Below are 23,621 nucleotides of genomic sequence, written 5' to 3'. Positions count from 1 at the left end.
GTTTACAGTAGTCCGCCGTTCTTATTAAACATCCATGTAGTCCGCTGTATAGAAAACTGTAGTTTCCCCACAGCATGACGTCCTCTGGCGCATCATAAATACGTTGGATAGTGAAAGTGCAGTCGGATTCTCAAAGCACCGCAGTCTCTTCTCCTAAATCCTCGCGTGCTTCAACGGAGACGCTTCCTATTCACTTTGAATGAGGTGACGTCAGGCTTTGCCGAACTGTATTGTGGTTCCGTCGCGTCGCTTTGCCTCCGTTGCTCGCTTCAAAAGTTGAGAAAAGTTCAACTTTTCAAGCTTCAACGGAAGCGTCAGCCAATCAAATCATATGCCAGTAGAAGCGCTAGCCAATCAAACCGCGTGCTTGTATGTCCGGGACGGGAGATTAATGTGATTGGTTGTTGGTCGTGCGCCAGACACGCCCAGCGGCAAGCTTCAACGCGACGCTGCCGTGTGGACGTACCGTACGTGTACTATGCCATTCTAAATGGTTTTAATAGAAGCCACTGTTACTGACACTTTCTGTGAATTGAAAATCATAACTTAACTAACAACAGTAAGTGGATATTCCCTAGCTTTCCTGTATGGATAAGCATGGTCTGCCTTCTAAAAAGTATTTTTCACTTCCCTACTTCTGTAAATATATTGAAGATAAATGGTTATTTCTTACCATGTAAAATGTGTTTTATTCCTATTTTAATCATTTTCTTCTTCAAGATGAAACCAGGAAACGTGGCATACAGAACAGATATTTATGTTTTACGAGACAAATTGCAAGACGCAATTCAATTGCAGATATACTTTATGAGATTTTAAGAAGAATAAAGGAGTAAAAGCAATAAAGTCTTATCTCAATAATCAGTGGAGCTTATTTGCTTACGGTAAATATCAAATAAATATTTGATGCTTGTGAAACCTAAACTTGGATTCCGATCAGGCATATCCATCTGTCAGGAGTGATTCAGGATTACAGTGAGCGTTTGGTCTTTACAGTGAGGGAGAGATGAACATTAACTGTGATGACAGTTCACAGGTAACAAAAGATAACTTCAGTATGATAACAGATAAATAATTGCAGGTATAACACATTTATAAGGACTTGGCGAGCAGCTAGTGGTACTTATGATATTCAAATGTTGTATACAGGCCTTGATGCATTTTTCGTTGGTCAAACTTTACAAATCTTACTTTAAATATGAATGAGTGAAATATGAATATCAATAAAATCATATATTAGTCTCTTGCTATGCTGGTGGCCAGGAGATATTGAGTATTGAGTAATGAAAAACGTTTAATCCTCTTACATTTGCACAGTAGATAAGGGATATGTAGTGCGGGGTCAGCTGACAAGTTTACACTAAAGCAAAGCTTACTTAGATCCCTGATTAGTGTTAGTACACCCTAAATAAAATGCTGTACTGCTCTAGACCCCAAAAATATATTTTTTCTCTCTTTAACTATGATTATTTAATATTATTTAAATGTATTACATGGCTTACTTGAATTCTCGATTCTGATTGGCAATTTGGACATTTAGCGGACTCCTGCTTAACTGACTGTTGCTAAGGAGACTCTGATCAGGGGACTGTGCAGTCATATCAAGTCTGGTCAATTTAACGTCAGCCATGGCCAAACAAATCACATTAGTTATATATTTGTGGAGAGCAGGGAACTTTGGATTCCTTATGGCTGAACTGTCCCCAGTAAAGTAAAGAAAAAGAGAAGAACAAGAAAACTAAAGACGACAAGAGACAGCTGGAGGACATAGAAATCAGCTGAAGAAGAAGAAGACTTATTTATTTCCCTAATTGTTTTATACCCTATGTATGCCATCATGGGTGGGGCGGAGGGGGGATTTATTAGTCCAACATTTGTATTCACTAGAGTAATTGTATTAACAAAAATCCTGACATATGTTTAAAGGGACTGACTTGTGATGTCGTAGACCACCACGGCCACGGTGGAGTCCCGGATGTAGCTGGGGATGAGGCTCCTGAAGCGCTCCTGCCCCGCCGTGTCCCACAGCTGCAGCCTCACCTGGGGTTCACAGAGAGAAAGCTGAGGAGGCTGAGATTATTCAGAAAGTCAGAGAGCCCGGGAACTGTAGGCTCCCCCACAAACAACACAGCGAAACTCAGTAAGATTTACACTAGGACATCATTTATATGGGAGGACACTTTATGCCACTTCTAAGGTCGTACTGCTGTATGAAAGACATGCAGGCAGATAGCACTCCTCTACATTCACAGGCAGGACAGATGACATGCTGGTATCAGTACTGCTGCTTATCATGCATTCTTCTAGTGCAGTTCTACTGTAGGACACATTACAGACATTTACATTCTTAGTCATGATATCATACAGCTGGAACTGGGCTTCTTACCGTTCGATCTTCCAAGTACATGGTTTTCGACAGGAAGTCAATTCCAATTGTGGCCTAGTTTAGGAAAAGAAGATATCCATGGATCAACACCACCTCCCAAAGCAAAGAACACAGTATTTACTGAGCACCTGAATGATGCAAGAGGAACAGCAGTGGACAGATTACAGGGTTATCAATGGTTTATGCTAATGCTCAATCCTGCGTCATGTCATCTCACATTAAATATTATGTATAACAGCAATCTGATCATTCCCTTTGTGTGTTGCGAGGCAGACGACACTGTGTTCCTTCAACAAAGGATGTTTGTATTCGAGCTGAGCCCTTAGCTCTGCTGCCTGCATCAGATCATCAGCTGCTCTCCCTTCGCCAAATCAAAACCCAGAAATCAATGTTTACGCGCAGATCTGTGAGTGTTTGTGTAACTGAATTATTTGAAGCCAAAACCAGACCAGTTTTGGCCATTTGACAATAAACTTAGAACTCACGATCACAAAGATGGCTTCTTTTCAAAATAAACTCCAGGCTCATAAAACGTTCATGTCATTATTATGAAATTCAGTGTTAGCAATAGCTATTATTCAATTTGCAAAGTGTGTTAGAACTCTCCCTAACATCATCTCCAGTGTGCCCTGCAGTGTCCGGGCGTTTTAGCCCCTGTCACATGCAGCCTCGTTTTTCATTGCAATACAGAACTCCTGTATCTTTATGTTACAGTTCAATACTTTATAATATCGATATATACATTTTTTACAATCGCCAGGATTCTAGCCAGTGCACAGTTTATTTTAGAGGACACATGAGGAATACAATTATTTTGATCCTGATGGCTGATTCCTCTGAGGACCACCAGAAATCTGATATTCAAACAATAATAATAAAATAATGCTTTTACTTTGTATGTTAATGTACTTTGTCTTTTCCTTCTTTTTTTTAAGAAAACATTATTTTCAAGCCAGCTAGTGGGATTTGGGGATAAATATGTTTAAGGACGATAAGTTTGAGTATGAAAATAGTTTGGAATGACAGCATGTTCAGGCAGATGAGTCCAGATGTCTGTGTCACAGACACATTTATTATGAAACTTTTTTTATGTACCAAGATAAATGCTGATTGATTTGTCACCATCTGTGATGTTACTCATCAAGTAAGGCGCCGTGCTGGTGGCTGCCTGTTGCATGCAGCTCCCGGTGTTTTATTGTTCTTTGTCTTTTTGTTTACTTTTATTCTCTTAGTTGTACTTTTTTCTTTGGATATTTATTTTGTTTTGCAGCGAACTATGGCCACGTTTTACTTCGAACGTTTTCTGGTCATTCTTCTGCTACTTTTTTCACTTTTTGTGTCGGAGAGCCATGCTCAGAGGAGTGATGGCATTGTTTACACGCGTGAGCAGCTGATTGCGCTGTGCCGACCCGTGCTGCTGCCCGGAGCCAGGCATGACATCCCGGAGGAGCTTCGGAGGCTCAAGCGTGGCTGCAGAGCTGGGGCCAAGCTGAGGATGAAGAAGAAGATGAGGTACAAACCCTGTGTACCGGCCATCATAATGGGTAACGTGAGGTCTTTGGGGAATAAGATGGACGAGCTCCGCGTGCTGACGAAGACGCAGTGGGAATACCGTGAGTGTAGCATCATGTGTTTTACCGAGACTTGGTTGCACTCGCTCATCCCGGATAATAACACGGCTCTCCCCGGCTTCACGAGTGTTCGGGCGGACAGGGACGTTATTCTGAGCGGTAAAAAGAAAGGAGGAGGGATTGCACTGTATGTGAACGAACGATGGTGTAATCCTGGACATGTTACTGTGAAGGAGCGTTTCTGTAGCCCGGACATTGAACTGCTAGCTGTGGGATTACGTCCATTTTATCTACCTAGAGAACTTTATTCTGTCATCGTAGTTGCTGTCTATATTCCACCGAACGCGGACGCGGAGGTGGCTGGTGACGTCATTCACTCTTCTGTGGCCAAACTCCAAACTCTTCACCCAAATGCATTCATAACAATAACTGGGGATTTTAACCGTGCAAAACTGGACAAATCTCTGCCTACATTCACTCAGTATGTGAAATGCCCCACCAGGGGAAATAATACTCTGGATCTTCTATATGCAAATACCAAGAATGCATATTGTGCCACTGCCCTCCCCCCCCTGGGCAGATCTGACCACAACCTCGTCTTTTTGGCTCCTAAATATGTCCCACTGGTGCAGAGGCAGCCTGTATCCACCAGGACTGTGAGGAAATGGACTCCAGGGGCTAATGAGGCTCTACAGGACTGCTTCGAGACCACTGACTGGGACGTGCTTTGTGTGCCACATGGAGAGGACATCAATAATATGACTGACTGCATCACAGAATACATCAACTTCTGTGAACAAACAATATTACCGGCTAAAACTGTCAACTGTTTCCCCAATAATAAACCCTGGATTACTAGTGACCTGAAAACTCTTTTAAATAAGAAAAAGGAAGCTTATAAGTCTGGGGACAAATCAATGCTGAAGAGTGTCCAGCATCAACTGAGAGACAATTTGAGGAGGGGCAGAGATTCGTACAGGAAGAAGCTGGAGACTAAGCTCCAGCTGAACAATAGCAGGGATGTCTGGGCTGGGATGAAGGCTATCACTGGCTTCAAAGGGAGAGACAGACTGACTGTGGGCACCCTGGAGAGGGCCAACGAGCTGAACACCTTCTTCAATAGGTTTAGCTCTCCGCCCGCTGCTGTCTCCTCCACTTCCTCTTCTCACCTCACCTCCTCCTCTCAGCCTGGCGTCAACATCCCCCCTCTGCTCACCACCTACACTTCACACCTCTCCTCCACCACCCAGCCTGGCTTCTGCACCCCCCCTCTGCTCACATTGCCGCTGACCCCCCCCCCCCCCTCTGCTCATCTTGCCTCAGACCCCCCCCCCCCTCTATCCCCCCCTTCCATCTAGCCCCCCCCCCCGCTTCACTGTGAGCACAGGACAGGTCCAGAGTCAGATGGAAAAACTCCACCAAGGCAAGGCTGCTGGCCCTGATGGTATCAGCCCCAGGGTCCTGAGGACCTGTGCACGCCAGCTGGCTCCTGTTCTCCAGTATATATTCAACCTGAGCCTGCACTTGGAGACCATCCCGGTGCTGTGGAAGACATCATGCGTTGTTCCGGTCCCTAAAAAGACAACTCCTTCTGGGCTCAATGACTATCGCCCTGTAGCACTCACATCTCATGTGATGAAGGTGCTTGAGAGACTGGTCTTGGCCCATCTCAGACCGCAGGTGAGATCATTCCTTGACCCTCTGCAATTTGCCTACCAGCCTCACCTGGGGGTGGACGATGCCATTATTTACCTGCTGGAGCGTGCTCACTCATACCTGAATGGATCGGGTTGCACTGTGAGAATCACCTTTTTTGATTTCTCCAGTGCATTCAACACGATCCAGCCTCGGCTACTGAGTGACAAGCTGCAGGCTATGAGGGTAAACTCGTCCACCATCTCCTGGATTACCAACTACCTCACGGACAGACCACAGTACGTCCGGCTGGGCAGTGTGCTGTCTGATGTGGTGGTTGGTAGTATTGGAGCCCCACAGGGGACTGTGCTGTCTCCTTTCCTGTTCACCTTATACACCTCTGACTTTCTATACAACTCAGAGTCATGCCACCTGCAGAAGTTTTCGGATGACTCTGCAGTGGTAGGGTGTATAAGGGATGGACGGGAGGAGGAGTACAGAGCGCTGGTGGGTGATTTTGTTGAGTGGACTGGAAGAAATCATCTGCTTTTGAATGTGGCCAAGACCAGAGAGATGGTCATTGATTTCAGGAGGAAGAGGACATCTCCTCCTCTGCCCCTGTGCATTCTGGGAGAGGATGTGGCAGTTGTGGAGGTCTACAAGTACCTGGGAGTGCACTTAGACAATGGGCTGAACTGGAGGATCAACACTGACGCTGTGTACAAGAAGGGGATGAGCAGACTCTATTTTCTGAGGAAGCTGAGATCCTTCAACGTATGCAGTAAGATGCTGGAGATCTTCTATCAGTCTGTTGTGGCTAGTGCACTCTTCTTTGCTGCGGTCTGCTGGGGGGGCAGCATCAGAGCCGGTGACACCTGCAGGATCAATAAACTGATCAGGAAAGCTGGGTCAGTCATCGGCATCAAGCTGGAACCCTTTGAAGCTGTGGTGGAGAGGAGGACACTGAACAGGCTGTTGTCCATCATGGATAACCCCACCCATCCTCTCCACCTACAGCTGGACAGTCAACGGAGCTCCTTCTCCAACAGACTGCTGCAGCTCCCCTGTCTCAAGGACAGATACTGGAAAACATTCCTGCCCACTGCAATAACACTGTACAACAAATCACCTCTGGCTGGAAGAGAACTCTCTGCTCCATAGTTTCTCTAGAAATAAAACCACCTTGTACATTTTACTCACACATAATCTGTTTCATATTTAATACTCCATAATTCCATATATTTTGAATATATATATATTTGTATATTTGTATATATATATATATATATATATATATATATAATATCTGTATGTATATTTTCTATTTTGTATTTTGACATGTATATTTTATATTTTATTTTATATTTTATTTTATTTTATTTCTATTCTTGTATATTTTGTTTTATTGTAAAATGCCTTTTATGCTGCTGTAACAAAAACAATTTCCCAATTTGGGATCAATAAAGTACGATCTATCTATCTATCTAGGTGTATCTGTGTGTTTGTCTATGGTAGGCAGTCCCACTTTGACAGGACTGGGCATCAGCAGCTTGATCACAGACTTTACACTCAGTCACATCCATCACCGCTAGGCCTCTAAGAATAACCTTAATTATAGTCAGAAATAATGATTTGGTTCATGTTTAAACCGCAACAGTCCATAACAATTCAAACTTAAACAAATAAAAACCTACACATTTTTTAAAATAGATGATTCGGTAACACTTTACAATAAGACTACCCTTATAAAGGATTCATAAAGGGTTTATAATTAGGTTATCAATTAGGTTGTAAACACTTTATTTATCATTAAGAACCATTTATAAACCAGTTCTAACATAGATCATCAACACAGGCTCACTATTTGGCAAGATGACTAAGCCTTATATTGGCTACCTAGCTTCCTTCTCATCAGCCAGCATCCTTGGTATCTGTAGGAGCCATGAAACGTGTATATATAGTGGGAGGCTGTGGCTCATTGAGATAGTGCGCTGAACTTTGAATCAGGGGGTCACAGGTTCAAACCCCACTGCAGTCAGCATGTCGTTGTGTCCCTGAGACACTTCACCCCAAATTGCTCCTGTGGGGATTGTCCACAGTAGTAAGTCGCTTTGGATAAAAGCGTCTAACAAGTGTAATGTAATATATTAATGTGATTTGTTTTAATATAAGATATTTGTTTGATCACTATTGATTGGTTGGCTTGGGTCACATGGATATGGGCGGCACTCATTATAATCCTGTTCACCTGCGTGAGGTGTGTGTGTGTGTGTGTGGAAGAGAGGGTGACACAGGGTCGTTGTATTTTTTGCTGACCGCAAGTTTAATGATTGCTTTGATTATTATAACAATGTCTATGTCCAAGGATAATAAGTTGATCATCCCAGATTTCATTAAACTACATTATTTTTCAACAGAGTTTTTGATCTCAGCAAGTACTTTTTCATAGCGTGTCACACAATAGCAAACAGGCCCGGCCTCAGCCTCTCAGCGACTTTGTTTGTTTCCTGCTGTCGCTATATTTTGTCAACAAAAAATAACAAGCACACAAGTCGTAAGAAGAATCATCATCAAACAGCGCATGGAATAAGGATCTGTTGGAGGAGAATGGAGATAAGAAATAATTGAAAACAATTCACGGAGGTAAGCACTGGCTGTTAATACAGACTGCAGTTTTGGAAGCCGCATTCAACGCGGATCACAGCCAGGTAAGCCTTACCACTGAATGTGCATATATTCACCGCCGTGTATCTCCACTGTATAACTCCACTCTGTCGCATGGAAGTTGCGCTGCTCTGTTGATGTGGAAATGTGATGCTTTGAGGGAATTTTCTTCCGATCTTTGAGTGTGTTACAATCAAACGAATGCACTGAAGAAGTTTGAATAATCCAACGGAGAAAATGAGTCAAATAAATGTTGACGTGGAAATTGTTGAAATGGACTATGGGAAAAGAGAACGCAAACTCACTGCGAAGGCATTGGTAAATAACATCGAAAAACTTCAACGGGAACGTAAAACCAGTGTGAACAAAATTAAAGCACTCATACCAGAAATAAAAGCACACATGAGAGAAAAGGGAAATGCCTCACGTGTGCAAACTCATTTAGAGAATTTAATTCAACTGGGTGAAAAAGCCATTTATTTCACATGAAATGTTGATTCCTTTACTCCCAGAGGATGAACTAAAGAAACAAAAGGAATGGTTGGCCAGTATCTTGGAATACAGTGAAAGCTTTCAGAAGGACATTAAACAGTGGTTAAAGGAGCCACAAGAGGATTCTGCCACAATAACTGCTGCTGTGCTACCAACACAGTCTCACTCCCTGAACGTCCAGGAGTGACGCTTGGTCAGGGTCCTATGGCGTGCAATTGTGATGCGCTGAGTCTCCTTCAGCTTCATAAACGGACGCAGAGAGCTTTCAACTGATTGCAATGTATTCCCATCGGCGGCGGTATTTGACGCTCAGGGAAGCACCGCATCGGTCCATGTCGGCGGCAGTTAAAGGCAATGTGAGCGTCCATTCCCATTGGATAACGGAGCATTTTACACCCGGAAGTAAGTATTCTCTTTACTGTCGATTGATTTTACAGTGATATCTGCACTACTCATCAACTCAAAAACACCAGATTATCCTTGTTAATTACACAACATTGATTGGTTTAAATTGTGTGCAATGCTTTTGTATTTTTCCCCTTCGATTCGGAGAAACAAATATTTTTTCGGAGTTTAGGATGGCAGAAGACACTACACTACCCAGAATCCTCAGCTATCGTTTGGGACTACACCATGTGCTTTGCTTCACAAACCCCTAGTCCTCAAGCTCTGTGATTGGATGTTGGAGCGTGAAACAGCACTTTGAAATGGAATGAATCCCATCGACGGCACACTGTTCAAAACAGGAATCGAACGTGTCCCTTAAATCAGACTTTAGTTACACCTGAGTAAAATTCAGTGAAGGTGATTGTCAAGTGCCAACAATCAGGCGAGATATTTGGTAGTGGGTGCTTGAGAAGACAAAAAATGTATCTGAAGATCACTATAAAGCATATTTATTACTCGTTATTCTCTAATCGTTCATCAAAAACTGTATATAATGGCTATTTTGCACATCCCTTTCAAGATTTCAAGATTTTCAAAGGTTTATTGACATATCATATACACAACTACGGTGTAGTTATGCAATGATGACAAATTTGGGCCTCAACAAGACATCTATCAATATGTGTGTATACCTCCACCATTAAACTGTCAGATTCTGCACATTTCTTATTCTATCTACATACATCTTATAAGAGTATAATAAATATGTATAATATCAGTTAAAATAAGTGACTTTGTTTAGAGCAATGAATTCTCTTCCTCTCTGCAGCAGAGAGCTAAGCGCTGTCAGACCGGACCTAACCCTAACCCTGAAAAGTATTATAATCTGAAATTAATCATTATGTTATTAGTATTAAATACATATAAGTATTTTTACAACTTGTATTTAGAAATACTCTGTTGTAATTATTGATGTATAAATGTGTTCATCCATTCAATGTGGCATCTGCTATAATGGGGTTAATGTATGATATTACTTAATAATACAATACACTATATAATATATGATATGATAATTACATTTTAATTTGATTCAGTTCTTATTTCATAGTTTCTCATCATTATTATAACAGTTCTGTTTCATATGAGTGTTGAGAGCTGTATCCATACATCTCTTAATTTTGCCCTCAAAGTGCACCAGATTGATGCATTTAACTTCAATTTAAAGAAAAACATCTTCTGTTGTAACAACAATAACATTATAAATAGTAACATAGCTGAACATGGTATTGCACATTTAGCTTTGAGTGTTACTGACCTGAGATGTTTTCATTACATGAATTAAGGCTTTTTAACATAGACTTTTCAGTGTCCCACATTTTGCACAGAACTGTCCCACATTAGGAAATGCAGATTGTCTGAGACAACTTGGCACTAAGGCGCCGTTTACACGAGGAGAAAACTGCTTGTATCTGCATAGTTTCGCGTGCGTATAGCCCTATTATTTACACGAGGCCGATAGAAACTGACCCCACAAACGATAACGGGTCCCAAGGTGGATAGATTTGCAAACGAAACGCTCTGGGGGGGTCAACCGAGTCCGTGTAATCACCTCTATACGAATATTTCCTGAAAAAATTGCGAAAAAAAAAAAAAATAGCACCTCTCCTGCTCATTGCTGTAGCAACTATCAAAAATAGCTGTGTTAATTAAACGCACAAGGGGTTCTTGAATGAAATAATATTATAAAAGGCAAACCAGAATTGTTAACGCCCAATATACTCCTTAAACAAAATAAACAGAGTCAGATTTCATGCATTGATCCATTATATTGACAAAGGTGCGATCTCACCCGGTGTTTGTAGAGAATATCTCTCTTTCTGAGCCGTCCTCTCGATGCAATATCCACAGATTCGGTTTCTTTCAGTTAACTTCCCCGTTGCATTTATCCATATGCTGAGGAAATGACTATATCCCGCTGAATACCAGCAATCACCACACACACTTCCTCCTGTCAGTAGCTACTGCTAGTGCTACTGCTACTGACCATGCTACAGATATTAGTGCAAAATCTACAGCTCCTCTACCACAACCATCAGCAACAAGTGGACATGGAGAATTACATGAACTACATGTTGCTAAATACACCGCGGGGTTTAAACAGAAGGGTAGCCATGGCAACATTGCAGCGGGGCTGCTTGGGCTGCTCTTCTTTGCGGCTTTTGGTGTATTTTGGCGGAAGTTACAGCGCCACTTACAGTCCCGGCATATGTACTACAGCGTTTCCAGCGGCCTCGTTTGAACAGACACGTTAAATGAAACAAATGCATGTGAACGGAAGACTTTTTTGAATACGCATACTGTGCATAAACGCAAACGGTCCCGTGTGAGCGGGGCCTAAGAGTACTGATATGTCTACCATTTCTTTTATGAGTGTAATATCTGCATTTTCTCTTTTGAAAAACTAAGTCTTAGTTTGGCCACTCATTTTTAATCACACACGTCTCCCCATCCCATTCAAATTCTTGACTGGAAGAGCGGTGTAGCCTACATGTAAATGGGTGGCATAGCCTATATGCATTTGAAAAGAAATAGTACCCCCCTCTGAGTGACTATCTGTTGACTTCACACCTTGTCACAAACCAGGGGACTTTACTTCCTGATTTTTGGAAGACAAGACTGACACAAAATACCTGTAGTCCAGTGGTTCCCAAACTTTTTGTGCCCAAGGCACACCAAAGGACAAGTAAAAATCTCAAGGCACACCTATTGTGCAAAATAGCCCTTATAACACGTGTTATCACTCATATCATGTAAAATATCTTTAAATGTGCATAATTATTTACTAATGCCAAATAAAATGTGACAAAGACAACTATATTACACTATATTAATTTGAAACTTTATCAAATTAGGCTTCATCAAAGCAGCAACACACTCATTTAAACCAGACAGGTCACAAAATAAAAAATTGTGGAGGATCAGGCTTTGGTGGTCGGCTCCCATCTCGGCGCACAGCTGGGAGAAGAGGCGAGATTTCAGGGGCCTTGATTTGATGTAATTCAGCACCTCAGTCAACTCCGGGGGGCATGGTTTTGGCAACTAATGCCTCTCTATGCAAAATGCAGTGGTTTGTCACGATATGTGGGTTTTGTGCTCTCACCTTAGCAATAAATCCTTTCACTCTCTCTCACATGCTTGCCGCACAATCTGTGCAAAGACTGATGCACATATTCCAGGTCAGACTGTTCTCTTTTAAATAGTTATTAGTTACCCTGAATATTTCTTCTCCCGTAGTATGGCTTTCCATTTCTTTGCAAAAGAAAAACGTCTCTTTGATAGAGTCAGCATCAACATATCTGACGTTTGCCAGAAGTTGGGCAGCCCCACTTATGTCAGTAGATTCATCTATTTGTAGGGAAAATCTGCCGCTCGCCTGCAGTTTCTCTGTCAAATGTTGCTCAATGTCTTCTGACATGTCGTTGATTCTTCTTTTGATTGTATTATCAGACGACGGCACTTTGGATAGCTCATTTGCGGCATCTGGACCCAGCATGACACCTAAAAAATGTTTGCAATAGGGGAGGATGAGTGTCTCCGCTATTGTGTGAGGTTTCTTCTGCTTTGCAATGAGCTCCGCTAGCATGTAACTAGCCTCCATTGCCTTTTCAGACACTTTCACACAATCCAACAAACGGTCTTGCTGCCTCTGGTTCAGATCCCGCGCTCTTTTGAAGTAGGCCAAGTTTCTCTGAACATGGAAGGGATGTTTGGTTTCCAAGTGCCTCTTCAGCTTGCTTGGAACCATGTTCGTATTAGCTAACTTCTCCCGACAGACGACGCACTCGGGCTGGGGATTGTTGACATCCCCAGTCCAACTGAAGCCATAAGACAGGTAACTTTCATGATACTGTCTGCTGACAGTTTTTTTCCTCTTTTCTTTCGGTGGTGGGTTGTCGGCAGTCTCTGCACTGGTGGTTGGTGGTTTGCTCCGCACAAGAAAGCGCTCCATTTTCCCTCTTGCGTGTTTCTCTGTTTTAATGTTGTCCTTCAGCCTTCGATGTGTCTTATAATTCCCACCTGCAACTGCGTTAACAGCGAAATATGGGGTTCTGTGAGGATTTTTTTAAAGAATTGTTTTTAGGTATAGAGTTTGCCTCTGTATTATGAAATGAGTGCATACAAAGTACTGATATAGTAAATTGAAAAATAATTATTTTTGTGTAGTTGTATATTGCAATAATAACGTATGGTTGTCACAAAATCCCACGGCACACCCGGACTTGCCTCACGGCACACCAGTGTGCCGCGGCACACCGTTTGGGGACCACTGCTGTAGTCGACTAATTACAGGCCTCAATAAAGTTCTGCCATTGGTTGTGCAAAATAAAGGTGGACATAGTGGAAATTGACATTGTCATCAGGTTCTATAAGGCTACTTCAATAAAAATACAAAATAATGTATCTGTGTACGTGTTTTACTGTACTGTGATCTGCATGCACTTATCAAACATTTAATTAAAGAATGGTGATATACACAGTGATAGATGTTAAGGACTAACGTTTATAATAAATAGCCTAGTATTTATCCATATTCATAATAATATTTATAAATTCAACAACCATTTTTAATGTAAAAGGTTCATAAAATAAAAACACAACACTGTCATTGCAAGTGACACTCAGTTAGTTGACTTTTATGTTCAACTGCTAAATTCGTTACTGATAAAAAAGGGCTTCTACCTAATTACCTTAAATAAACTCACTAATTAATGAAACCAGTTCAATACGCATTATTCTTATCATTCTTTATGAGCGCAGAAATAGTCTTAAAATCAGACCTGTTTTTTAAATGAAATCTGACGGCAGGCAGGCAGCTCTGATCACCTAATGATAAATGCGCCACACCTAATCGCCGGCCATTCAGCCACAGCTCTATACAAATCAAACTGTAGACGGTGTGAAAGCACCTATTGTTTTAAATAATGGTCGGAATGTGACCTACGCACGCGAAACTATGCAGATACAAGCAGTTTTCTCCTCGTGTAAACGGCGCCTTAGGCAGGTCTTAGGCAGGAAGCTGTAAGCTGGAGTCCTATCTGGAGTGCTACATCTGCAGGTATGTTTACCTTATAGTTTATTTAAGATTTGCCAAACTTTTTCACCGTTACCTTTCGCACCTTCAATTATATTGATGAAAAAGTTTGCTTTGGCCTGTCTTATTGTTTGTGTTGCCTTGTTACGAGCATGAGTGAATTTCTGTCCATCAGTGGATAGTCCGGATTTCAAGCTCTGCTTTAATAGTTGGTCTCTAGATTTCATTAAATTCCTGCACTGTAGATTCAGCCAGGGAAGATGATGTTCCTTCCACCCTAAGGCACCCTTTCCTTGAGAAGGAAGACATTGCATCATTAATTTGAGATATAAACAGATTACTGTTTTCACCAATATCTTCAGAGGACAGAGTGTCCCCCCAATTAATCATTTTCACTGCATCCATAAAACGTTGTTGCAGGTTTTTGGGGATGAAGCGAGAACCCAAGGCAGGGGTTTTTAGGTGTGGCCATGAACCTTTTTTTGGTGAGTTTCCTGGCAAAAAGAACAAGATTATGGTCAGAAAGACCAGTCAGGAAGTTGTAGGTTTTAACTATTCTGTCAGCTTTGTTTGTAAATACTAAATCTATCATAGTCTTGGAGGTTTTGGTTATTCTAGTCGGTTGATCCATTAGTTGTATTAAGTTGTGTTTATCCGTGATCCGTTTTGAGCTCTTTCTATTTTGTTTGTCATTCCAGTTTATGTTAAAGTCTCCTAAAATAATTAGCTCTTTGTTGGAGTCACAGCAATTCAGCATGAGTTTTACCTGGTCATAGAAATCCACCTTAGCGGTCGGTGGGTGGTCGATACAGGCAAATCATGGTGAGGGACATTTCCTCAGATAGTGTGATTTCCACACCAACACAATCAAAATCAACATTAGCTGGAAGAGCAATCTCCCTACAAGTAATGGTATTCCTCACATAAAGCAACACACCCCCTCCTTTTCCCTTCAGTCTGTCCTTCCTAAACACAATATATACTGACATAGATACAATAGAAGATGGTGACGACTGTTTTAGCCAAGATTCAGATATTCCCAAACAGTCAATATTGGACTAAAGGAGGAGATGTTCTAACTGTTCATGTTTGTTGCAGATGCTGCGGAAATGTAAATGTCCACTGAATAGTCCCTTCGGCTTGCACCGAGGATCCCACACTATTTTTGCTTGATTCACTGTTTGAAACATTTTTGTGTAACGGTGTTTTTTAAATACCGGATTTCTAGGCTTTACCTCGGTGCCGTTGTTGATAGTGGAGCAGACAGAGCTAGCTGTTGGTTTGTGGTTCTCTGTTGCTAGGCCGCTAGCCATCGGCGCGGACCAACAGTCCCTCGGCAGAGCCAGCTGTTCAGCTAGCCCGCCTCGTCTGAAGCCAGCCGGCGACGCGTGGATCTCCGCCGCTACGCCTCCAGCCCTCGGTGCGGGCCCCCAGTCCTCTGATGGTGTGGAGATGGACCCTGCTGCTAGGCCAGTAGCCGTCAGCGCGAGACCACAGAGACCCGTTGGCAGAGCTAGCTGTTCCGCTAGCCCGCATCGTCCGAAGCCAGCCGGCGACGCGCAAATCTCCGCTGCTAGGCCGCCAGCCCTCGGTTCGGACCTGCAGCTCTTCGGTGGTGTGGGAGCTATCCGGCCTCTTCTGGAGTTAGATGGTTGTGTGTGGATCTCTGCTACTCGGCTACCAGGTCTCGGTGTGGATCCGCAGTCCTCTGACGGTGTGGGTAGAGGTCCTGCTGCTAGGTCGGCAGCCGTCAGCGCGAGACCGCAAAGACCCGCTGGTGGTCGGAAACCGGCCGGCGGGATGTGGAGCTCGGCGGCCGGACCGCCAGCTGTCAGGTCGATGGAAGCAACGCCGGGACCCGGACACGGGTGGATATCTCCCGAGAGCAAGAGACACAGTCGAGCCAAAAGCCCAATATTCTCCTTTTTTCGTTTGTGTCCCTTTTTTGTGTTGGAGAGAGTCTGCCAGGAGTGCCAGATGAATGTACTGTATATTACTTGCCGACCATGGCCGAAGTGCTTGATATTCAGCCATGTTGCTGGTGCAAATAATGATGTATCCCCCACGTGTTGTTTTACCAAGGGGGCAAGATGAGTGGTGTAGCCAAACAGAGGCCCGAGATTCAGAGCAACCATGCAGATAGATCGCTGCCACTGCGCCCAAATTGCCCGCCGCCATCTTGCCACGTCACGTCACGGACCAGCATCGCCTGTCACAATGTATTTTAAATGTTTGTTTTACTTGAATATGGATTGAAAATATTGGTCTACAGATATTTTTGACATGTCAAATTAAATGTATTTGTTTTACTTTGGGACACCAGGACACATATTCTTAGAGATTCATTCAAATGTATTTACTTAATCATAGAGTAGGGTTAAAATCACACTGAAAGTGTTGAAAAAACATGTAGAATCAAAAGAAAGCAAAAAACTATAATAATGTCAGTGTGAATGATTTTTGTCTTAACCCTTAGATGCATAAGTGGGTCTTTTTTGACCCGGTGAGGTGGTTTTCTTGAAGTATCTTTGTAATTACATTTTTTTATCATTTCATATTCCAGCTATTCCTCAAAAAACATGTTTTGGATATCATGCCATTCAAATTTTAAATTATATACATTTTAAGAAATTGTAGTTTTTATATTACTACCCCAAGCTTCCATAAGTGGGTCAAAAATGACCCGCATGCATTTTCTATGGAATCCTATGGGAACCTTTGATTCTCATCACCTGTGGCTGTCAGGAATACATTCACTGTAGACCACACAGACTACATCACAAGTGACACCGCTCAGGAAGATTATTTTACACAGCAAGATCTGATACCTGTCAGTATAATAATAATAATAATAATAATAATAATAATAATAATAATACATGATATTTGTATAGGGCTTTTCAAGGACTCAAAATCGCTTTACAATATAAGGGAAGGTTAGGGTGGGGGGTATAGGACTATCAAACTTGATCAACCGGCATGGATTGATGGGGGGTGGGCTATGAGTAGACAAGAGGAGAAGAGATGAGTTTTGAAAAGGGACTGGAATACTGTGAGGGTCTCAGAATAGCGGAGATCTTTGCATCAATATGTTCAAAACGTTTTTTTTCAAAATGTAAAGAAAATGTCTAAAATTATAAATAGTGAAAAATTAAATATAAAATATTTCTAGTGTGAACCAAAATATAATACTAAATATTATACAAGTGATTTTTCTTAACCAAAATGACAGAAATTGCATAAAAACACATATTATTCTAATACGGGTCCTTTTTGACCCACTTATGGAAGAGTGTAGGTTCCAGTCACTCGGGCATTAGGTTAACTAGAAAATGCATTTCCTGCAGAAAATGCGTGCGAATGCTGTAAACTGTGAACATTTGTGGCTGAATTTAGCTGAAAATGCAGAAAAAGCTGAATATTTTATTAGCTGAATGGTAGCTGCTTTTGGCTACAAAAACCAAGTAAGTGTGTTGCTGAACTTAGCAGAGAAATGCAGAAAAGTGAAATGATTTGAATGAAATTGTTACAGCTCAAATGCATTGCAATGACTTCCATGTTAAAAAAAGACTTTAAAAAGCTGAATATTTTAAAAAGTATAACGTATTTTGAAAAAGTTGAAGGTTTCCCATCATGTGCTGAAAAGGCTGAATAGTTTGATATTTGAATGGTTCCTGCAGCTGAAATTAGGCTGAAGGAGTTAAATAAAGATATTAAATGTAAGTAGTAGTGAATGAATGTTTACAAACACCTGTGTGTGCAAACCCAGAGATGAAAGGTTACCATGGTGACGACTTATGACGATTTACCAACTGCAGCACTGAGTCCCATTAAGAATGCATTGAGGATTATATCTGACAATTTTGCCACCTGTTCAAAAACTATGGCTCCTATAAAAAAATAACCAGACCGTGAGCATCAGGGAACCCCAATGAACTGATATATGTTTGTTTTTTTGGTTTTGTGTGTAAAATGTGGAGATGGGAGCAGTTTATCTAAAGTGTACTTCTCTCTGCTCTGAAGAAAGATCCGGAAACATTTAACATGGGAATCAATTGGGAGCTAGGTGGACTTTTTGTCTCTTCATGCCCTCAAGAGGCATTTTGTTTAATATTTTTTCTTAATTTTTTTTAATTTTCCAACCTAGGAGAGGTTTTCCTACGTTTTTCATGAACAAATATGTCTGAGGAGTGTAGGGTTTGGAAATTATGGCAAGTTTAAAAAACATTTTGGGGAGAATTTCAAGCACTCCTGCACTCTGTTTTGAGATCAAAGCACTCTCGACTTAACGAGCTGCTCCATCCACACTAATGTTAAAATCTGAAAAAGGCCTCTCTACCAAGCTCCAAACTAAGTTAAATATCTCAAAAAGTGTAAAAGATATCAAAATCATTTTTGAATAGCTGAAGGTCTTGTGATCATTTTAAAGTTGGAATGAAGTGTCTAGCTGAAAGTATGTGGAAGGAGTAGCATTTGGCGCAAGGTGTAGGAAAAGAGGATTTGAAGGCATCTCCCATTGACTTCCATGTTAAAAAAATAGTTTAAAAAGCTGAATATTTCAAAAAGTATAAAATATTTTTAAAAAGTTGAAGGTTTCCCATCGATTCCTGAAAAGGCTGAATAGTTTAATATTTTAATGGTTTCTGTAGCTGAAAATAAGCTGAAGTTATGGAGAGCCAAAGTATTGGCTGAAATAATAATAAGGGGAAGAACTAGAAAATGCATTTCCTGCAGAAAATGCGTGCGAATGCTGTAAACTGTGAACATTTGTGGCTGAATTGAGCTGAAAATGCAGAAAAAGCTGAATATGTTATTAGCTGAATGGTAGCTGCTTTTAGCTACAAAAATGCAGAAAAAGCTTAATATTTAAAAGAAAAGTTAAAAAAAAACATGTATAGCCTTGATGTCCTGAAATAGCTGAATAATGTAATAGTTGAATGGTTTCTGCAGCTGAAAATAGGCTGAAGGAGTTAAATATCAGATGTAAGTAGTAGTGAATGAATTTGTATTAAGATGAGAAAAGAAAGTAAAAAGGCTTGGGAAAGCAGCAGAATATTTGAACTGCAAACTTTTGAACTAACTTGATGGTGAATTATCTGTCGCCATGGCAACGGCATTTGATGACACCCCATAATATGCTTAGATGTGTTGATGGCTGCATCGTTACCAAACCTGTGAAGTTTTGGGCTATTTCGAGCATTTTCACTGAAGTTATGAGAAAACTGTGTTTCATGGTGAGCATTGTGTTGCCATGGCAACGGCATTTGAAGAAATCTCAAAACTGTCCCGTAGATGTGTTCACGGCTGGACTGTTAGCACACGTGAAGTTTGAGCACTTTTTGAACATTTTCATAGGAGTTATACATTACATTAGGAGGTTACATTACTCTCTCTCTTCTCTTGATCGCCCTCTCTCTTCTCTTGATCACCCTCTCAATCTTCTATCACCCTCTGTCTCTTCTCTTGATCACCCTCTCTCTCTTCTCTCTCTCTTCTCTTGCTCGCCCTCTCTCTCTTCTCTTGATCGCCCTCTCTCTTCTCTTGATCGCCCTCTCTCTCTTCTCTTGATCACCCTCTCACTCTTCTATCACCCTCTCTCTCTTCTTTTGATCGCCCTCTCTCTCTTCTCTTGATCACCCTCTCTTGATCGCCCTCTCTCTCCTCTTGATCATTCATCATCATCGGTCTGTGTGTGTGTGTGTGTGTGTGTGTGTGTGTGTGTGTGTGTGTGTGTGTGTGTGTGTGTGTGTGTGTGTGTGTGTGTGTGTGTGTGTGTTAATTGTTACAGCTCAAATGCATTGCAGTGACTTCCATGTTAAAAAAAGAAATGCTGCTGAAATTAGGCTGAAGGAGTTAAATAAAGATATTAAATGTAAGTAGTAGTGAATGAATGTTTACAAACACCTGTGTGTGTAAACCCAGAGATCAAAGGTTACCATGGTGACAATGTATGTCGATTTACCAACTGCAGCACTGAGTCCCATTAAGAATGCATTGAGGATTATATCTGACAATTTTGCCACCTGTTCAAAAACTATGGCTCCTATACAAAAATGACCAGACCGTGAGCATCAGGGAACCCCAATGAACTGATATATGTTTGTTTTTTTGGTTTTGTGTGTAAAATGTGGAGATGGGAGCAGTTTGTCTAAAGTGTACTTCTCTCTGCTCTTTCCTAAATTTTTCATGAAAAAATATGTCTGAGGAGTGTAGGGTTTGGGAATTATGGCAAGTTTAAAACATTTTTGGGGGAGAATTTCAAGCACCCCTCCACTCTGTTTTGAGATCAAAGCACTCTAGACTTAACGAGCTGCTCCATCCACACTAATGTTAAAATCTGAAAAAGGCCTCTCTACCAAGCTCCAAACTAAGTTAAATATCTCAAACAGTTTTGAATAGCTGAAGGTCTTGTGATCATTTTAAAGTTGGAATGAAGTGTCAAGCTGAAAGTATGTGGAAGGAGTAGCATTTGGCGCAAGGTGTAGGAAAAGAGGATTTGAAGGCTCCTCCCATTGACTTCCATATTAAAAAAAGAGTTTAAAAAGCTGAATATTTCAAAAAGTATAAAATACTTTTAAAAAGTTGAAGGTTTCCCATCGATTCCTGAAAAGGCTGAATAGTTTAATATTTGAATGGTTTCTGTAGCTGAAAATAAACTGAAGTTATGGAGAGCCAAAGTATTGGCTGAAATAAGGGGAATAAAGATTTGAAGTACTATAGTGGAATGCTGTAAACAGCATTCGCACTAATAAAGGAACCATGTGCTGTGATTAGTACACATTGGTATGGCTATCTTGAATATATTTTTCTCTTCCCTTTATATGTAAACTCCATTACCAGCATAAACTACATTTGCAAATAGTTCTTTGTCTAACTGTATTTGTATTTGAATATATGGATTCACCATAAGTGTGCATATATAAATACAAGGAAAGACAGAATATTCATTAAGCCTAGAGATTCAACAATTGATTGATAATGGCTTAGACGATAGACAAAATAAATCTGCGACTGTTTCGATAATCAATTAATCATTTTAGTCAATTCGGTCAGTACCAGCTTTTCAAAGGTTAGGATTTGATGACTTTGGTTGTCATGTGTTATTGTAATGAGAACACCTCTGGGTTTGAGACTGTTGGTCGGGCAGAACAAGAGATTTGAAATGTCACTTTGATCTGTAGTATTACTATTCACTATTCCATGGGCAAAGCAATTTAGTTCAGTTAAATCAATAGATCAATGGATAATGAGATAATGGTTAGTCGCAGTCATAGTCAAGACAAACAGAATAAAAAAAATCAAAGACATTTAGATAAAAGTTCTGATAAAACTAGGTATCAGGTGATATTAGCAGGGTCTGTATTTGTGACTTTTAGGTCAAAGCAGGAGTTACAAATATTTAGTATTACAGGTGTTACATTACATTTTTGACTCACTACCCTGACTAATCATTGTTGATTGATTGATTATGATTGTCTACAGGTGTGCTGGAGTCAGAGCAGCCACCCACCAGCTGAAGCCCTTCCTGCAATCAGCACTATAGAGACTCAGCCCGCCACATCCACGCTGCCAGATAGGACCAGCTCTCCTGCCTGCTCTGCTCCAGCCCCAGTACACCGCTCAGACCCGGACCCATAACCTCCCCTCCCATTCGGCTCCCCTTCACACCCCGGACTCCCCATCTCAGCTCTGATCAACCACGCCTTTTTCCAACAATAAACCTTTTTTCAAAGCTATTGCTGCTACTGTCTGTGTCTGCACCTGGGTCCACCTGTTCTGCTGCCCGCTTAACAACAGGAGGACTTAAATCTTGTAAAACAATGGGATTGTCTGACAGTAACATGCAACATGTTACCACTTCTACTAAACACTGTCATTATACTGAGCTCAGGCTTCACTGTTTACTACCCAGTCTCAACCTAATAATACACAAACTAGATCATATGTGTGATCTTTGCACAAACAAGATGTTGGATTTATGCCCAATAAGAACTGCCACATTTGGCTTTAATCACTGCATTTTACTTAAAAAGCCTGACGTGTTTAATGATAATAATGGTATTGCTGCTTTACACAGAGAATCTGAATACTTCCTCCACCACTGCTGCTCCAGGCAGGACTTTCAGGGTCCTCAATCTGGCAGGAAGCTGTTAAACCAGCAGACCCTGAGTCACAGTGAGCATACTGGCCATTTGCTCACAGCGCCATATTTGACAGCAGTTTGTGAACATGAAAAATGGGATTCATTGAGAATTGACTACCAGAACTAGAAGGAAAATATCAGCGACTGATCACCATCAGACAGCAGGCTATGTTTTTTAATAAATGTAGAACATAACAATTACAGCATGCTTCATGTGTAACCACAGTAATGAGTAATGCCAGTGCAGATTCATAATTAGTCTATTTATCTTAATTTGCTCGTGTCACAAAGCATTATGGGTAGATTTTTACCCCACTAGAACATCAATTAAACATTAACCAATCTTTACACCCTGATAGCAGCAAGAGTCACTTTACTCTAAAAAATATAGTAATAAGAGATTATTGCTGCAATTCAGCAACAGTTTTTACAATTCTTTTCAATTCAGCGTTTAAGTATAAAAAATATCATAAAACTATCATGAACAAAATAAATCCTTAAATTATTACAACTTTATAATTCTTAGTAATGCAGCATATTCTCCTTGAAGCGCTATGACTATATATTATTAATTATATATGCTAATAATATTATTTCCAGCATAAACAAATCTGCCTATTTAATTCTTGAACAATACATTCAGTGTTTCCCCTACCATTGTCTTGGAGGGGCGCTGCGCCCCGCCAACGGAGCCCCGCGCCCCCCCTGAAATTCAAGGTGTTTAAAAAAGATATATATATATATTTATTTTTAATTATTATTTTTTTTAATATATATATATATATATATAGCCCCAAATTGCAACTAATCTTTATCTACTATCACTTTTCACATTGAACATGTGCTCTTTTATTAAATAAACTAAACGCTTTCATTTTAAGTTGTGAGTTTAGTGTTTTTGACCCTAAGAAACACTGATGCATTAATCAATAACAATAATCCACAGCTCCTCTCTCTGCTCCAGAGGATTTAAAAATATCCCAATGTCACCGGACGCTCCAAAGGGGCGTGGCCAGCAGCAGCTCCAAAGGGGCGTGGCCAGCAGCAGCTCGGTTACATTTAAAGCTACTGACCCAGAATCAGCACTTTTGTAACAGGGCTGAAACAGAGGGATATGAGGCATGGCTAGAATGATCTGTTTGGTATTTTGAGCAAAATACTTCATAGACATGTTTTTTATATATCTGAGACCTATAATATATGCCTAAAAATAGTATGGGGACCTTTAACACCAATTTGGTGTGGTCT

At 40.9% G+C, this 23,621-nt stretch overlaps 1 protein-coding gene across 2 annotated transcripts in view; it reads right to left on the bottom strand.

The window, feature by feature from the left end:
* Nucleotides 1-23,621, bottom strand: part of rab6ba (RAB6B, member RAS oncogene family a) — a 126,627-nt gene that overhangs the window by 34,553 nt on the left and 68,453 nt on the right. For both annotated transcript variants that reach the window (XM_034140902.1, XM_034140901.1), the window contains exons 3-4: nucleotides 2,387-2,440; nucleotides 1,935-2,040 (exon numbers count right to left, since the gene is read on the bottom strand). In XM_034140902.1, coding sequence (XP_033996793.1) covers nucleotides 1,935-2,040; nucleotides 2,387-2,440 — 160 coding nt within the window. The remainder of the gene's footprint in view (nucleotides 1-1,934; nucleotides 2,041-2,386; nucleotides 2,441-23,621) is intronic.

This window comes from Trematomus bernacchii, unplaced genomic scaffold (genome assembly GCF_902827165.1).
Source record: "Trematomus bernacchii unplaced genomic scaffold, fTreBer1.1, whole genome shotgun sequence".
In the NCBI taxonomy this organism is placed as follows: Eukaryota; Metazoa; Chordata; class Actinopteri; order Perciformes; family Nototheniidae; genus Trematomus; species Trematomus bernacchii.
Note: the sequence above shows the minus strand (reverse complement) of the source record. Positions and strands in the feature narration are given on the sequence as shown.